The sequence below is a fragment of the Triticum urartu genome, chromosome 7, assembly GCF_003073215.2.
Source record: "Triticum urartu cultivar G1812 chromosome 7, Tu2.1, whole genome shotgun sequence".
Classification (NCBI taxonomy): Eukaryota; Viridiplantae; Streptophyta; class Magnoliopsida; order Poales; family Poaceae; genus Triticum; species Triticum urartu.
The window spans coordinates 683,588,637-683,606,869 of NC_053028.1; the positions used below are offsets into that span (position 1 = coordinate 683,588,637).

The 18,233-nt window shown below is 48.2% G+C and overlaps 2 protein-coding genes across 5 annotated transcripts; one reads left to right on the plus strand and one right to left on the minus strand.

Annotated features, from left to right (window-relative positions):
* Positions 1–6,182: 6,182 nt before the first annotated feature.
* LOC125525316 (cysteine-rich receptor-like protein kinase 6) lies at positions 6,183–9,936 on the minus strand. The gene is made up of 7 exons (XM_048690315.1): positions 8,988–9,936; positions 7,890–8,015; positions 7,631–7,770; positions 7,336–7,546; positions 6,992–7,235; positions 6,763–6,910; positions 6,183–6,678 (listed from the first exon to the last, which is right to left on the minus strand). Exons 1-7 carry the CDS (start codon positions 9,817–9,819, stop codon positions 6,448–6,450), a joined length of 1,932 nt encoding a protein of 643 aa, XP_048546272.1. The 5' UTR covers positions 9,820–9,936; the 3' UTR covers positions 6,183–6,447.
* Positions 9,937–12,762: 2,826 nt separating this feature from the next.
* LOC125525066 (cysteine-rich receptor-like protein kinase 6) lies at positions 12,763–17,774 on the plus strand. 4 transcript variants are annotated; one of them, XM_048690076.1, is made up of 7 exons: positions 12,763–13,701; positions 16,003–16,131; positions 16,210–16,385; positions 16,488–16,701; positions 16,780–17,020; positions 17,125–17,266; positions 17,360–17,774. In XM_048690076.1, the coding sequence occupies exons 1-7, from the start codon at positions 12,783–12,785 to the stop codon at positions 17,636–17,638; spliced, it is 2,100 nt and encodes a 699-aa protein (XP_048546033.1). In that variant the 5' UTR covers positions 12,763–12,782; the 3' UTR covers positions 17,639–17,774. The 4 variants fall into 4 exon arrangements, with proteins under 4 accessions (XP_048546033.1, XP_048546034.1, XP_048546035.1 ...); XM_048690077.1 differs by having other exon boundaries at positions 12,765–13,701; positions 16,213–16,385; XM_048690078.1 differs by having other exon boundaries at positions 12,766–13,701; positions 16,210–16,355.
* The last annotated feature ends 459 nt before the right edge of the window (positions 17,775–18,233 follow it).

An 18,233-nucleotide genomic window follows, 5' to 3' on the forward strand; every position in this document is an offset into this window, starting at 1 on the left:
GGACCCAGTCTGTGTAGTTGCTACCGTCATCTTTCAACTTAGCTTTCTCTAGGAACGCATTAAAATTCAATGGAACAGTAGCACGGGCCATTTATCTACAACAACATAGACATGCAAAATAATATCAGGTACTAAGTTCACGATAAATTAAAGTTCAATTAATCACATTACTTAAGAATTCCCACTTAGATAGACATCCCTCTAATCCTCTAAGTGATCACGTGATCCAAATCAACTAAACCATGTCCGATCATCACATGAGATGGAGTAGTTTCAATGGTGAACATCACTATGTTGATCATATCTACTATATGATTCACGCTCGACCTTTCGGTCTCAGTGTTCCGAGGCCATATCTGTTATATGCTAGGCTCGTCAAGTTTAACCTGAGTATTCCACGTGTGCAACTGTTTTGCACCCGTTGTATTTGAACGTAGAGCCTATCACACCCGATCATCACGTGGTGTCTCAGCACGAAGAACTTTCGCAATGGTGCATACTCAGGGAGAACACTTATACCTTGATAATTTAGTGAGAGATCATCTTATAATGCTACCGTCAATCAAAGCAAGATAAGATGCATAAAAGATAAACATCACATGCAATCAATATAAGTGATATGATATGGCCATCATCATCTTGTGCTTGTGATCTCCATCTCCGAAGCACCGTCATGATCACCATCGTCATCGGCGTGACACCTTGATCTCCATCGTAGCATCGTTGTCGTCTCGCCAACCTATGCTTCTACGACAATCGCTACCGCTTAGTGATAAAGTAAAGCATTACAGGGCGTTTGCATTGCATACAATAAAACGACAACCATATGGCTCCTGCCAGTTGCCGACAACTCGGTTACAAAACATGATCATCTCATACAATAAAATATAGCATCATACCTTGACCATATCACATCACAACATGCCCTACAAAAACAAGTTAGACATCCTCTACTTTGTTGTTGCAAGTTTTACGTGGCTGCTACGGGCTGAGCAAGAACCGTTCTTACCTACGCATCAAAACCACAATGATAGTTTGTCAAGTTGGTGTTGTTTTAACCTTCGCAAGGACCGGGCGTAGCCACACTCGGTTCAACTAAAGTTGGAGAAACTGACACCCGCTAGTCACCTGTGTGCATAGCACGGCGGTAAAACCAGTCTCGCGTAAGCGTACGCGTAATGTCGGTCCGGGCCGCTTCATCCAACAATACCGCCGAACCAAAGTATGACATGCTGGTAAGCAGTATGACTTATATCACCCACAACTCACTTGTGTTCTACTCGTGCATATAACATCTACGCATAAAACCAGGCTCGGATGCCACTATTGGGGAACGTAGTAATTTCAAAATTTTCCTACGCACACACAGGATCATGGTGATGCATAGCAACGAGAGGGGAGAGTGTTGTCCACGTACCCTCGTAGACCAAAAGCGGAAGCGTTAGCACAACGCGGTTGATGTAGTCGTACGTCTTCACGATCCGACCGGTCAAGTACCGAACGCACGGCACCTTCGAGTTCAGCACACGTTTAGCTCGATGACGTCCCTCGAACTCTGATCCAGCCGAGCTTTTAGGGGGAGTTCTGTCACCACGACGGCGTGGTGACGATGATGATGTTCTACCGATGCAGGGCTTCGCCTAAGCACTGCTACGATATTATCGAGGTGGATTATGGTGGAGGGGGGCACCGCACACGGCTAAGAGATCAAGAGATCAATTGTTGTGTCTATGGGGAGCCCCCCTCCTCCGTATATAAAGGGGGGAGGAGGAGAGGGCCGGCCAAGGTGGTGGCGCGCCCTAGGAGGGGGAAACCTACTCCAAGTAGGTTTGCCCCTCCCTTTCCTAGTCCAAGAAGGAGGGGGGAGGAAGGAGTGGGAGAGGGGAAAGGCAAGGGGGGCGCCCCCCCCCCCTTCCTTGTCCTATTCAGACTCAAGGGGAGGGGCACGCCTCTTGCCCTGGCCGGCCCCTCTCTCTCTCCACGTTGTTCCCTTTGTCATCGGTATGTTACTTGCCCGAGATTCGATCGTCGGTATCTCAATACCTAGTTCAATCTCATTACCGGCAAGTCTCTTTACTTGTTCTGTAATACATCATCCCGCAACTAACTCATTAGTTGCAATGCTTGCAAGGCTTATAGTGATGTGCATTACCGAGTGGGCCCAGAGATACCTCTCCGACAATCGGAGTGACAAATCCTAATCTCGAAATACGCCAACCCAACAAGTACCTTCGGAGACACCTATAGAGCACCTTTATAATCACCCAGTTACGTTGTGACGTTTGGTAGCACACAAAGTGTTCCTCCGGTAAACGGTAGTTGCATAATCTCATAGTCATAGGAACATGTATAAGTCATGAAGAAAGCAATAGCAGAATACTAAACGATCGTGTGCTAAGCTAACGGAATGGGTCAAGTCAATCACATCATTCTCCTAATGATGTGATCCCGTTAATCAAATGACAACTCATGTCAATGGCTAGGAAACATAACCATCTTTGATCAACGAGCTAGTCAAGTAGAGGCATACTAGTGACACTCTGTTTGTCTATGTATTCACACAAGTATTATGTTTCCGGTTAATACAATTCTAGCATGAATAATAAACATTTATCATGATATAAGGAAATAAATAATAACTTTATTATTGCCTCTAGGGCATATTTCCTTCAGATTCCTTTTTACCGTAGGTTTGTTATGCATCTGTTCTGTCCAAGGTCTTGAAATATCGCAAAAACACAGAGAGGCACCCCTCTTCTTCCCAAAGAACGCAACCGCGTCCTTCTCCTCCTCCACCAAAAAAGTTAGGGTTTGTGCCTCTCGCCGGCTCCGCCGCAGATCTGCCTCATCTCCGATGGCCCTATGGCCATGGAGGCGAGGTGGATCCTGGCAAGGCCCGGTGAGAGGGCTCCGTTGTTAGTCGTTCCTTTCAGATTTGTTAGGGTTTGTGTCCTGCTCAGGAAGACGAGACCATGGCGGCTCCCTGAAGATGGAATAAAGGTCTCTCCGCCTAGCCCCCGTTCCGGTGGTGCGTCTAGCATCGTTGGTGGGCGAGTGGAGGTGTGTCCCCGGCGGATCTATCCTCGTTGGATTTGCTCGGATCTGATTGTTTTTCGTCTATGTTCGTGCGTCTTCGGATTGGATCTTTTCGTTCTACGTTATCCTTCATCGGCGGCTGTTGTTGTTCTGGTGCGCTGGTCCTATGGGGCCTTAGCACGACGACTTCCTGACTTCTACTACAACAAGTTGTGCCCGACTCCGGCGAGGGAGGAGCGATGACAGTGGCGCGTCTTCGGCTCGCTTCAGTGCTTGTAGTCGTCACTACATGTTCTACGGACCTGGATGTAATCTTTATTATTTTTTGTGTTCATTGTACTGCTATGATTGAAGATGAATAGAATGGAAGTTTTTCGCGAAAAAAAATATCGCAAAAACGTTTTAGAGTGTACCTTAAAACGTATTTACGGTATAAATTTTTACGGAATCTGCTAGAGTTGCTCTAAAGTCCATGTCACACAAAGCATACTGTACGTTGCACAGTTGCAGTGGCCAATTCTGGACCTAGTTGCCCTAGGTGAAGCGACATATACTAGTAGAAAAGGGGGCTTTGGTCCAAGCCGGGTAACCCCATTAGTCCTGGTTTAGTCTAGAACCGGGAACAATGGGGGAATTGGTCCCGGTTCGTGAGCCCAGGGGGCCGGCCGGGCCACGTGGGCCATTGGTCCCGGTTCATCTGGACCTTTTGGTCCCGGTTGGTGGGATGAACCGGGACCAATGGGCCTCGCTCCTGGCCCACCACCATTGGTCCCGGTTGGTGGCTTGAACCGGGACTAAAGATTAGACCTTTAGTCCCGGTTTGAGGCACGAACCGGGACTAATGGGGATGAGACCTTTAGTCCCGGTTCGTGTCACGAACCGGTACTAAAGGTCCCATTTTCAAACTCTACCCCCCCCTCCCCCCCTGGATCGCCTTTTCAGTTTTAAAAAAAATAAAAGAAAATGATGGAAATGTCAAAAAAATAATAGAAAAGAAGTTTCCCATGTGATATGTGGTCTAGTTGTTGGGAAAATTTGCAAATGTGAATTTTGACTTTATTTGCAAAATCTCTCTGAAATTTGTAAAAATGGGCATAACTTTTGCATACTAACTCGGATGAAAAAGTTTTTTATATGAAAAATCATCTACTCGAAAAGTTACATCCGAATTTAACCAGGGGTACCCCGTTAAACATTTTCAAAATACTCAAAAACCTAATAGAAAAATAGTTACGGGGCTTTTAAGATCTAGAGTGAAAAAAATCAAAAAAAATTCAAACAGTGGGCAAACTGTGGTCAAACAATGGTCAAACTAATTAATCTAGAATATTAGTGTTACTAAATAATTATTTCAGTTATTTCAATTTTGGTCAAATCTGGTCAAACTGTGGTCAAACAATGGTCAAACTAATTATTCAAGAAATATTAGTGTTACTAAATAATTATTGTTTTTTAAAACAATAGTTTCAAAATAAAACTATGAAATGTGTCACTTCATGCTCAAGCAAAATTCCTGAAGGTTAATAGGATTGACATCTTAGTATTGTCAGGAAAACAACAAGTGCAGACTTGGAGCGAGGGAGAATAGAACCCGGAAGTTAAGCGTGCTCAGGCTGGGGGGAGTGGGAGGATGGCTGACCGTTCGGGAAGTTAGATGATTTGGAATGATGAGGGGTGATTAGAGGATAAATTGAGAAGTGATGAGGGGTGGTGATTACAGACTAGAGATTAAAATAATTCAGAAATTTGAAAATAAAAAAATTCAAAAAACAATTTCAAAAAAAAATTCAAAAAAAAATCATAAAATTGGGACTAAAGGTGGAGCTCCACGTGGCCGCGCCCTTTAGTTCCGGTTCTGGATTAAACCGGGACTAAAGGGAGAGGCATTAGTACCGACATTTTAGTCCCGGTTCCAGAACCGGGACTAAAGGCCCTTATGAACCGGGACTGAAGACCCTTTTTCTACTAGTTATACAACTGGACATTAATTGTCCAGGGCATGCAGCATTGAAGGTTGACTGGGTTGACTGACGCTTAGCTGGGCATTGGGGGAAGACGACACGTACATCAATTTGTGTAGATTTTTTCCACATGAGCTGACAAAATCCGGGGCTGATTCTGACCTGGTCGAAGTGACATTTATTGTCTACTAGGCATGCAGACAGACTGTCGACTGGCTGAGTGAAAGATTCCGAGACAAGTCATTTTGCTGGTATTTGGCATGTACTCTACTACTCGTACAGGCACATAATTTTGTCTAGCTCTTTGGCATTGCTCCCTACCTGTCATGTCCACGTCTCTTTTTTTTTCCATACGAGCGGCCAAAATCTGAAATTTGGCGGGTGGTGGAGAACGATAGACAAGCCAAGTACCTTTGATTCTGACACCTTGTAGTACAGGCTTTTTTTTCCACACCAGCTGACAAAATCTGGGGCTGATTCCGACCCGGTCGAAGTGACATACAAATGGGCATTAATTGTCTAGGAGAGTCACCCTTGAATAACCAAACTCCTTCTGACGGGACTATTTGACCATACTGTCATACATAATAAGTGTGTCAGGGATGTCCTCTCCGGTCTGTCCAAAACAGCCCCTACCAGGCCATTGTGCTCACCCGTGCCTCCTAAAATCCCGTCGGAGGTGGACGCTACCTCTGACCAGTTTCGAGCCCGTCTGCGATGAAAACATCATTTCTGACTAATATGCTCTGACAAGCGCATAAACGGTCACAACTGGGGTTTAGGCGTTTTTCCGTAAAGACAACATCATTTCAGCCTAGCACGCTCAGATGGGCGCATAACCGGTCACAGCAGAGGTTTAAGCGCATGTCAATGACATCTTATTCTATACTAGTGACTAATGCTATTCTCCTTTTCTTTCCCAAGCTCTAAGCTCACGCACTGTGATTCCTTCATCGGATTAGAGGTAGGGAATTTGTGAGCCATGTGGTACCGCTACTTTGATTTGTTGCCCTGTGATATTGGTTGGATTTGTTGCTGTTCTTCTTCTTTATTTCTTGTCGCTTTTTGATTTTATTAAGTGGGAATTTGCAAAAACCAATTTTGTGGGAATATGGTTTTGTAAAGATATCGAACCAGTTTTTCGCTGGCATTTTCGAAGTCTATGAGTATATATGTACCACATTATCACAGTTCACAATGCATCTCTTTATAAAATTTCAATAACAGTAGCATCATCATTACATAAAAGAGGTACAATGGTAATCTGGAGTCATCCATCCAAACCGAGGAAGGAGACATACGGGCTAGCTTTTTGCAAGTTCATAATTTTCTGCACGCGGGCAATATTGAAAGGAGATACTGGCAAACTCCTGACCAGAAAAGGTGGTGCCGGTCCTGGCCAATTGTTGTATATACTGTATACTAAAACTGAGATGATCGATGCATTGTACTAGTCGGCACCTGCACCGTTCCTCCTTGGCTTGGACAGCGCATGGAGAGTGAATGTCTCGCTGCCAAGCATGATGACCACCGCCGACATCGTCGGCCGGTCCACAGGATTGCCCTGCACGCAGAGAAGCCCTATGTGAACACACTTGAGCACCTCTTTCTCCGAGAAGCTGCCGTTCATGCACGGGTCTACCACCTTCATCACTGTGCCGGTCGTCCAATGCTCCCACACCTGCATGCACAGTTTAATTTGAATATACATACGGAGAGCATTGCTCTCCTCTTGGAAAAAATACAACAAGCGAATGTTGCATACCTTGGTCAAGAGATCTTCAGATTGCCGGGAGCCGTCGTCGGTGTTCTTCCTCCCTGTCACGATCTCCAGGACCATAACCCCAAAGCTGAATGCGTCCGATTTCACCGAGTAGTTCCCGCGCATCATGTACTCTGGCGCCATGTATCCACTGAAACATGCATCAGCGCAACTAATTATAATCATGGTTGCAATAGCTGATCACCACGATACCAAACCGTATTGCACTGACTGTGTGCCGACGACGCGGCTGGTGACGCCTTGTGTCTGGTCACGCCCGAAGATCTTGGCGAGGCCGAAGTCTGAGATCTTGGGGCTCGTTTCCATGTCAAGCAGGATGTTGCTTGCTTTCAGATCACGATGGACTACTTTGAGCCGGGAGTCTTCATGGAGGTATTGTAGGCCTCGAGCGATTCCGTCTATGATCTTGTACCTCTTCGTCCAATCAAGCTGCTCACGCTTCGCGGCATCTTGGGCTATTTTAGCAGAGAGATCATCAGATCAAATATATCTGCCTTAATTTGCAGGAGAATTAATTAATTCAAGGAAAAATCGAGTTCAGCTACTAGTACGTACCAAAGAGGATGAGGTCGAGGCTCCGGTTAGGAACAAACTCGTACACTAGCAGCCTCTCCTGCTGCTCCAGGCAAACACCAATGAGCCTGACAAGATTCTTGTGACTGAGCTTCGCAACCAAAGCCAGCTCATTCTTCAGCTCCTCCACTCCTTGTGTTGAGCTATTGGACATCCTCTTCACTGCTATTTCCTCGCCGTCTGGGAGTGTGCCCTGCAAACCGAACCAGAACATCTATGCATAAAGTCCAATTTTTCTAACGCAGAACTGCTTATCCGTCGGTTGCTCGATCGGTACCTTGTACACCGCACCAAATCCGCCTTCCCCGAGCTTGTTGCTCTCCGCAAAATCGCAGGTCGCGGCTCGTAGTGTTGAAATGTCGATCATCATCGAGTCTACACTCTCAATATCATGGGCTTCAGCGGAATAGCCACTGTCTGTGTATATACCAATATGGCAATATGTCACTATGACAATAAGTGTATACGGAATTAATTGTAGCGATTTCTTTTGACAAGTTTTTCACGCTCTAAACTGTGGAATCGGTGTGACATACATGGCTGCTTTTCTGCTGTCAGTGGCCCTTGCCTCCTCAAGAAAATGAAGTAGGCGACCAGGCTTATGGCTGCTATGAGAGGCAATAGAATTATAGGAACCATGATAGGAACTCTGTACTTTCTTCCTGTGAATTTGCCAGTGCAACAGAAACAAAAATGCCAATGTCTCAGATTAGTCGACAAGCTTGAAGTAAACAAAACATAGATCATGTTGAGTAAAAGAACTCAGAAGAAAACAAAACGCAACATTTCTTAGATGGATAATATACAATACAGCCTAGGCTTTACTACGTGTGTGAACTTTAATTCCTCTTATTTAATCATAGTTTTAAAATTAAAATATAACCGTCCAAACAATTGTGACGACGTGGAAGAACATGCAGCCTCGCATGGAGCCTCCAGTTAGTAATACCTCCATTCCAAATTAGTTGACTCGGTTTTTTTTAGGTATACGCATGTATTCCCTCCGTCCGTGAATAAGTGTACATCTAACTTTTGTTCTGAGTCAAAGTTTTAAAATTTTGACCAACTTTATAGAAAATAGTAGTAACATATATGGCACCAAATTGGTATATTATCAAAGTACATTTCAAAACGGATCTAATGATACTAATTTAGTGCCATAAATGCTTGTACTTTTCCCTAGAAAATTGGTCAAAGTTTTAAAACTTTGACTGAAGACAAAAACTAGATGTACACATATTCGTGGACGGAGTGAGTATCTAGATGTGTTTTAATGTCTATCTAGAAAAATCTTAGTTAACTAATTTAAGACAGAGGGAGTAATAATAACAATAATAATAGTAATAGATATGACATTTGGTTTGAAAAATAAAAAAGTTGGTCTACATTTAGTTTCGTACATTTTGCATGCATGACATATTTCAGTGTACGTATACTTAGGCGATATGTAGACGTGAGAATTATTAGGCTATGCGGATGCTGGTATAATTAAAGAATGTAAACAATAACAAGAATCAAAGATATTGTGAGTTAACACTGTAATTAGTGAATCAACTTCATTTCCAATTGTTCCATGCATGTTGTAAAACATAAGGCTTCAAATTAATTGATGTTAGTAGTACGCTTATACTCACCTTGCGCAATCGCCGCCACATTATTAGGCACCACGTTCGGCGCCGGCCCTGTGGCTGATGTTGCCGACGACAGCCGTACCGTGGCAGAGCCATTGAAGAAGGGCTGGGTTTCATACCTGATGCTACACCTGATCCCGAGAACCCTGGCTCCGATGGCGTCTGTGAATAAGGTGGGTAACACCCTCATGACTCGGGCGAGGCAGCTCCAGCAGCGGTCCCGCGACAAGTCCGGCGTGCACTGCGCCCAGCTGTACACCTCGGGAAGCTCCTTGTCAAAGTAGGCCTGCCCAGACGCGTAGAGGCGCGTGGAGGAGTTGAAGGCAGCGCTGCTGGCGGTGGCGTTCATGAGCGCCGCCACGACGCGCTGGAACCGCGCCGGCTCTGCCGTGGCGTTAGCATTGTTGCGGATTGTGAAATACGGGCTGTGGATGATGTCGTCGGCGGCGCGGAAGTGGATGTTGGTGTAGGTAAGCAAGCAGGAGTCGAAGTAGATGGTGGCAGCCTTTTTGTCGCACGAGGTGTTGAGGTCCTGGAATGCCTGGGTGAGGCAGCTGGAGCAGTAGGACGCGGTGGCGTCGCCGCGGCAGAGCGCGAGAGCCCAGACCTGCTCCGGGGCGACGCCGGCCTGCGCGGTGGCGAAGAGACCCGGGGACATGGAGGCGTTCTTCGGCATGGTGGCGGCGAGGAGCTTGAGGCTCGCCTTGTAACCGCTGTCCGCCAGGATGCCGTTGTCGCGGCAATTTATCCACGGGTATACTCCTACGGCGCCGCGCGGCGAGGCAAGCAGCGCCAGGGCTACAACCGCCACGAACAGGAGGAGACGGCCAGCCATGGTGTGGAACGTGGAAGGCGAGGTCGGAGGGTACGTAGCTTTAATTTGTACTAGTAGCTTTAGTTTGCCATCCTTAGCTTGCTACTACTTTGCTAGTAGGAGTAGATACCAATGGACGATCGGTCGCCATTGAAATCGAAAATGTAAGTCGTTGGTCGTTGCCCGTGGTGCACGCACTACCGCGATAGCAGCATCTGGAGACCGGTGACTGGTGATAGCAGCCCGGCCATTTTTTCCCACGTACGTCCGAATTTAAGTCTGTTACTCGTTAGTCGTAACCCTCACGCGCACTAGTCTGTTTCGTAGACGACCGATCAACTTTGACTCGTCCACGACAGGCCCATAGTATAAATCAGTTATAGCGTATATATGAACGCTTGCTTCTGTACTGTGTTTAAAAAAAAATTATACAACTCGCGACAACAAAAACCGAAACAGTAGTGTGGAAGGAATTTCGGACTAACTACAATGGACATTGGCCAATCTACAAGTAGCCTTTGGCTCAGCTTTATATATATATATATATATATATATTATAAATAAAGTAACATCCGAAGAAGTACACGGTCAAATAATACAAAATGATGAGGTAACCCACTTACAAAGCCGATTCTGAGATAATCGGCACACGCATTACGCATGCGGCTACGCTACCAAGAACGAGCACCGGAAGAACTAAACACCGCACGCTGCGACCTAATATACCTAAGCTCCACGGCAACGCCCCCGCGAGGGAGAACGGCGCAAAGCGTCGCATTGCCGTGTCCACGCAGACAGAGGTCTTCACCCGAAGCCCTGACACGGAAAGAAGAACCACAACGACGTCTTCAAGAAGAACGAGGCACCGACGGGTACTGCTGTCACAGGTGCCAAGGCATGGAGCTTTCGCATGGCAACTCACTTGCGCCACCATGAGGCTACTAGGAAAAGCACGACGATGTCAGATCCCTAGGTCCGGATCAGGGTGCCGCCCCGTCGAGAGAGAAGGCATGCCCGAGCTACCTACTGCAACACCTCCCGCTGCCCACACAACCCGAGAGGAGAGCCACGAACACTGCAATGATGCCCACCAAAGAGCAACGATGTGGATCGCCATCTGGGACCGCCATCCCGGCATGCCTGCCACGAGGTACCGTACGACGTTCACATCACAACGCACACAACCACGGTAGGAAGAGCGACGGCAGTCCATCCACTCCTATCCCGATATTAGTCCCTGAGTCTGGGTAGGCGCCTCCACCGTAGGAGGTACCCACATCAACATCTCTAGCCCATGCCCGGTGGACAAGGGGGGACACAACTCCAAGACTGTCGGCGGCTGCCTGCGAGCAAGCCCTAATCACTTCGCCAGGCGAGCTCACACGACGCCATGTCCGTGGTCACCGGCACCGATCCGCGAACCGACGCAATGATAATACGACCACCACTACAGAGCACCATATCCACGAGGAGAGCACGAGCACATCGTGGGCCAAGCCCCACCTCTTCTACCCAAAGCACAAGCTTCGATCTGCCATGGGCCCATACCTGGCCCGCCCGAGCATGAACCCTAGATCCCTAGCTTGCTACTACTTTGCTAGACACCAATAGACGATCGGTCGCCGTTGAAATCGAAAATGTAAGTCGTTGGTCGTTGCCCGTGGTGCACTGCACTACCGCGATAGCAGCATCTGGAGACCGGTGACTGGTGATAGCATCCCGGCTAATTTTTTTTCCACGTACGTCCGAATTTAAGTCGTTACCCTCACGCTCACTGGTCTGTTTCGTAGATGACCGATCAACTTTGACTCGTCCACAACGGCAGGCCCGCATAGTTACTCCCTCCGTCCCGTTTCTCTTGTGGCCAAGGGAGAACTACCGTAGTGTACAAATCAGTTATAGCGTATATATGAATGCTTGTGTTTATACTGTGTTTAGAAAAAAATTACGCAACTAAGAGACCGCTGACGGCCGCATGCAAGCCAACCTTGATCCCTTGGTCAGGCGAGCTCACACGACGCCATGTCCGTGGTCACAGGCGCCGATCCGTGTATCAACGCAACGATAGCATGACCACCACTACGGAGCACCATACCTGCAAGGAGAGCACAAGCACCTCCCACGAGCACATCCCGGGCCAAGCCCGACCTCTACTACCCAATGTTTTAAATAGCGGGCTATGTGAAATAGCGGCGGACCTTAAAATCAGCTATAGCGGGCTATGTGAAATAGCGGCGGACCTTAAAATCAGCTATAGCGGGCTATAGCAGGCTATAGCGGGCTGTTTATACATGAGACCATTTAGCGGCACCCTGCTGCAAAGGCTATATAGCGGGGCTATAGCCGGCCATTTAAAACTATGCTACTACCCGAAGCACAAGCTTCGATCCGGCCCAGGCTCATACTTGGCCCGCCCGGGCATGAACCCTAGATCCGTACTTGCCGCCGGCACACATCCAGGAGAAGGAGGTTGCCACCGCCACCCCTCACCACCTGCAGAACCGCAGAAGCCACATTGCGACAACACAGCAAGGCGCGCCCCGCCTTCCTGCCCCAACCGAGACCCCAGCGGCCCGGCAAGGCAGATCCCCCAACACCAGCCACCCCGCCCACGAAGACCGAGCCGAGGCAGCCAGGCAGAGCCACCCGCCGGCCAGGAAGGCCGCCGGCGCGCACCACCCGCCATGCCGCCCCGGGCCAGCGCCGCGTACCCACCGGAGGAAGTGAAATTAACAAACGGATTTTTTTTAGAAAAGTTTTGAAACTTGAAAATACTATTCTCTAGCGCAATAGAGAAAATATTTGTTTTTCTATTGGCTGGGTTCACACTTGGCCACTGGAGGAAATGAAATTAACAAACGGGTCTAGTTCCGAGTGACAAAAGAATGAGTCGTGTCGTCAGTCATATACAGGCACTTGCCGTGTCAGACGGGTCAAACGCTAGCTAGCTAGCTAGTTAGTCCAATCTACAAAATCTGCCTCCCATGCACCTTCGTCTTCATTCCACCCATACCATCATATCGACCCACACACACAGAGAGACGGGCATGGCCGTCATGTTCGTGGCCATCGTCGCCCTACTCGTTGTTGCGCCCCGAGCCGCTGGATACCCGTGGCCGGTCTGCGGCAGCACGGGCAGCTTCGCGGCCAACGACAGCACGTACCTCGCGAGCATCAACTCCATGGCCGCCACTCTGCCCAGGAACGCCTCCACGTCCCCGGGCCTCTACGCCACGGCGCACGCCGGCCAGGTGTGGGCCCTCGCGCTTTGCCGCGGGGACGCCAACGCCACCTCCTGCTCCGGCTGCCTCGCGCAAGGGTTCCAGGACCTTCCCAGCGCGTGCGCCTACAGCAAGGAGGCCACCATGTACTACGACACCTGCTTCCTCCACTACTCCAACCTCCAGCTGAGCGCCTCCGACGATACCGCGTTCAGCTCAGCGTTCTACCTACCCTACAGCGCTAACGCCACGGATGAGCCGGCCCGGTTCGACCGCGTCGTGGCGGCGCTGCTGAACGCCACGGCGGACTACGCCGCGTACAACTCCTCCGGGTCACGGCCGTACGCGTCCGGAGTGGTCTCATTGGACCAGGAGTTCCCCGAGATGTACAGCTGGGCGCAGTGCACGCCGGACCTCACGCGGGCGCGGTGCCGGGATTGCCTCGTCAGCACGATCCAGGCGATGGGGAGGCCGCTGTACAGCGTCGGGGCGAGGGTTCTTGGGATCAGGTGCGGCATCCGGTACGAGAGCAGGCCGTTCCTTGATGGCCCGGTGACGGTGCGCGTAGAGGCCGATTCTGGAGCTCCGGCGCCAGCACCGACACCGCCGCTCACGCCAGCACCGGCGCCCGCGCCGGCTCTGGTGCCCAGTGCTGTGACGCCGCTCGCGGCGGTCGGAGAAGGTGAGTCAAAGCGTCTTTTATAAACCTTTGTGCGGTAACTGTGACACGTTCGCAATCGTATAGATCGAGCGAACAGTAGTACAGTAGAAACGGGCATCGATTTGATTTCTCTCGAGTCGGAATGACCTCTAGGCCCAATACTTTAGAATGCCCGTGCCCAGCAGCCATGCCCAAGCCTCCTATCTCAAAACCGAGCTTCCCAAAGTTGACAGGCGTGGAAAAGCCTCATGACTAGTACGAGTACAAAACTAGCCCATCTACGAGGAACCTTGTACCTATGAACATTATTCAATAAAGTGGCGAGATTTCTCAAAAAAAAATCTATGAGGAACAGATCTTCTGTATCAAAATCACGACTATAATTGTGACTAAAAACTAAACCGCTTCAGAAATAGAAATCACATTATTGAGGAACTGATCTTTTGAAACCAGGGAACAAATCTCGCTTGCACAAGTACAAACAAATATGTAGACCAAATGGGAAAAAATCACTACTGTTGGTAAAAAAGACTTATAACACCGAGAAAAATAAAATAACATCTAAGACAAATAAACTTTTAGCATCCGATGAGCAAATCTTGTTCGCATGAGCAACAAATATGTAGACCAAAATCAAACAAAATCACGATTGTGGTTGCGACAAGAATATTAGCGCATGAGGAACGGAAATCACATCTACGCGGAACAAAAGGTTTAGACCGAGTGGAACAAAAACAATAGCCTGGAGTAAATCACGTGTACAAAAAGGACTAGCTATGTGGTACAAAATTTTAGTACCAATAAAACTAGTCATGACTATAGGTAGACCACTAATTTAACCAAAAGGAACAAAATTTAGTTGCCGCAAAACTAAATGGCAACTATGATAGAACACGAAATTAGGACTAAGTAATAAAAGGTTAAAAAAAGAATGGAAAGAAATAGAGTGTAGGAACCATACCCGAAATGAAAGAGGCGTCCTCGAAACAGGCTTGCAACCTGCTATATTAATATAGCAACCACACGATACAACCAACAAGAATGCTGGGGCTGCAACAGAACCATGCCCAAAAGAAAAGAGAGAGAAAATAAAGAGAAACAAATACCAACAACGACAAATCAATGAAACTATAATATGACCCGCAAAGTTGGGCCATCCGGAGTTGTCAAACCACGCACATAGCACTCTGAAGCTCCGCGTACCAAGCAACACCATCAAGAAGGAAAGCGGCAACGACGCTGCTGCTGCCCGGACTGGTCCTAGGGCTACCCCCTGTGCGCGGAGGAAGTGGGGAGGGGGTACACCCGACGCCCTTCAGGAAGAAACGACAGCACCCACAGGCGTCACCGTGGTGGTGCCGAATGAGCCGGCAGGGACTTCTCCCAACTCCCACCATTGCAAGGTCTGCAAGACGGAAAAGGCTAGCGCAGCTGGAATCGGGGGCGGCAGCGCCAGGCCAAGCGGGAGGGAGCATCCTCCACCGCCGCCGCGGTAGCCGACCAGACACGGCATCAGGGACACACCTGGCCCCGTCGGGCCTGCAAAGCCCCCGCCGCCAGCGTGGCCACCACCCTGCACCAGCCAGCTCACCACCTTCCCTTCCATGGAGCTCCGTCGCCATGCCCAAACCAGCTGGCCTGCCCCGACCCAGATGGGGCCCAAAGGGGCTCAGATCTGGCCGAGTGGGCGCCGCCGGCTTGCCGCGCTCCGCCGTGTCGCCCCGCTGCCCTGCACGCCTCCCGGATCTCGCCGGGACGAGAGGCCCCCGATATCCTCTCCTAGCACATGGGGAAGGTCAATCCCGACGCCAGCCGCGAAAAGTTTTTCATTTTTTTAATTTGAAAATAACATTTTAAAAAAATATCTTAAAACAATCTCAGATCGTTTAAAGTCTTAGCTCGAAATACATTATATTTGGGGCTACACAGATATGACAAAAAAATGTCAGATTTTGTCATTTTCGTGTAGCCTAAAATGTAAAATATTTCTGGTTGAGATTTTGCACGTTGGTACAGTAGAATATTACATAGTACATCTATGTAGTTTTTTCAGATTGTTTTGAATCTTCAAAATGCTGTTTTTGGATACAGGCTCCAAGGAACTTGGACAGTTTGATACCTACCTAATAATATAATAAGGGTGTAACTTCGACAATTTGAAAAACGGGCAAGGAGATTCGATAAGCCATGAATGAGTTCGAATATTCTAAATTTTGTTGCCCTCTGGTCGAGTTAAATACCCTGTGTTACATTGTTCAGTTTTATTGCAATGCGCTGAGGTCAAATTTATTTTTACATGCATTGGATTGGTTACATTCACAGGGAGAAAATACAGCGTTCCTGGCATGGTTCTTATAATTGGGCTGGCTGCTCTAGCAGCCGCAAACCTTATCGCTATCTTCTTCATCTGGAGGAGGAGGCAACGGCCAGCGGTACAAGTGAAGCAACCATGTATATATATCGTCTCCTCTCCAATGAACACGATAAATTTTTCACTTAAATATGCAAACTGATAGTGTTTTCGTTCAGCAGACCCCAGCCGTTACTCCAGGGAGACCGAGGACAGCGAGAGTGTAGACTCGATGCTGATGGACATTTCAACTCTGCGAGCCGCGACCGGAGACTTTGCGGAGAACAACAAGCTCGGCGAAGGCGGGTTTGGCGCAGTGTACATGGTTGAAGAAACTGCAAACCATAATCACACCGTAGGGGCTTCCCCTACGCCCCTACGGTACAGTTGTCAAAAAATATGTTTTACATGCAGCAGAACAGCACAACTTACGTTTGGCCCAATTTGGTGCGCGTAGGGTACTCTTCCAGACGGCGAAGAGATCGCGGTGAAGAGGCTGTCCAAGGGCTCCACGCAAGGAGTGGATGAGCTGATGAACGAGCTCGCCCTGGTCGCAAAGCTCAAGCATAAGAATCTTGTCAGGCTTGTGGGCGTCTGCCTGGAGCAGCAGGAGCGGCTACTCGTCTATGAGTTTGTCCCCAACAGGAGCCTCGACCAGATCCTATTCATAGGTAATGTTTTGATCGATCAGAAACAAAGAATTGCAACCCAGATACACACACTTTCTAAACAATCTGAGCGAACATCAGACGTTGAGAAGAAACGAGAGCAGCTTGACTGGGGACAGAGGCTAAGGATCATACGCGGGATCGCCCGAGGCCTGCAATACCTCCATGAGGACTCCCAGCTCAAAGTAGTCCATCGTGATCTCAAAGCCAGCAACGTCCTTCTCGATGTCGACATGAACCCCAAGATATCGGACTTTGGCCTCGCCAGGCTCTTCGAGCGAGGCCAGACGCAGGGCATCACCAACCGTGTCATCGGCACATAGTAAGTACAGTACTACAAGTGTTCATTTCTTTTATAGCTGAAGGGCGACTAATGTCGGAAAATTGAGGGTAATTATCAATTCATGACTACTGACGTTGTTTCAGCGGATACATGGCACCGGAGTACATGATGCGCGGGAAGTACTCTGTGAAATCGGATGTGTTCAGCTTCGGGGTCATGGTTCTAGAGATCGTGACGGGGAGGAAGAACAATGACACCACGCAATCTGACGATCTCTTGACCATGGTATGCTCCATTGCTAGGCGATATCTCAAGAAGTACTACCACAGTGCAGCTTGGATTATGGTTTAACTGCAAATTAATCCTGCATACGTCCAGATATGGGAGCATTGGACGTCCGGAACGGTGTTGGAGAGGATGGACCAAAGCATGGACAACAGCTTCTCAGAGAGCGATGTGATGAGGTGCATCCAGGTTGGGCTCCTGTGCGTCCAGGAGAACCCGGTGGACCGGCCGGTGATGTCGGAGGTGGGCATGATGCTTGAAAGTGACATGGTTTCTCTCGGTCCCCCATCAAAGCCGGCCTCCGGAAAGGGTTTTGGTATGACGCCCACCATTCGAATGAGTGATGGTCCCCAAGATCAGCCTATTTACTGAGCCATAAATTCTCCTTCATGTATTTCCTACGCAACAAAAGTGCCTTTTGGTCTTAAGCTCTCTTTTCTTGATCCTATTATATCTCCTCTTTCCCTGTACCCTTTAACTTCTAATAAGAACATATGATATTCTTGCCTTCTAGCTTCTCCTCTTGTACTTCTTACATAGTATCCCCCCAAGCTTGTTCTTGTGGATTTTGGTGAACTTGCTTCTTGTGGATACACTACTAGGGAAAACTTAATACACAGAATAGCAGTAGTGCTTGTTAAAAAAGCGCGCTAGTGCTACATAGCAGTAGCGCGTGCAGGATAACAGCGCTACAGATACATATATAGCAGTAGCGCGTCTAGAGGTAAAAGCGCTAGTACTAAATTTCCCACTACTAAGCCGATAGGCTACACATAGTAGTAGCGGTCTTATAGAAACAGCGCTACCGCTAATATTGCTATAGCAGCGCGTTTACGTGTAAACACACTACTGCAAACGAATATAAAATAAAATGAAAAGCAAATAAAAAAGTAAATGAAAATGAAAGAAATAGAACAAGGAGAAAGGAAAACATAAAATGTAAAGAAAAATAAATGAAAAAGAAAAA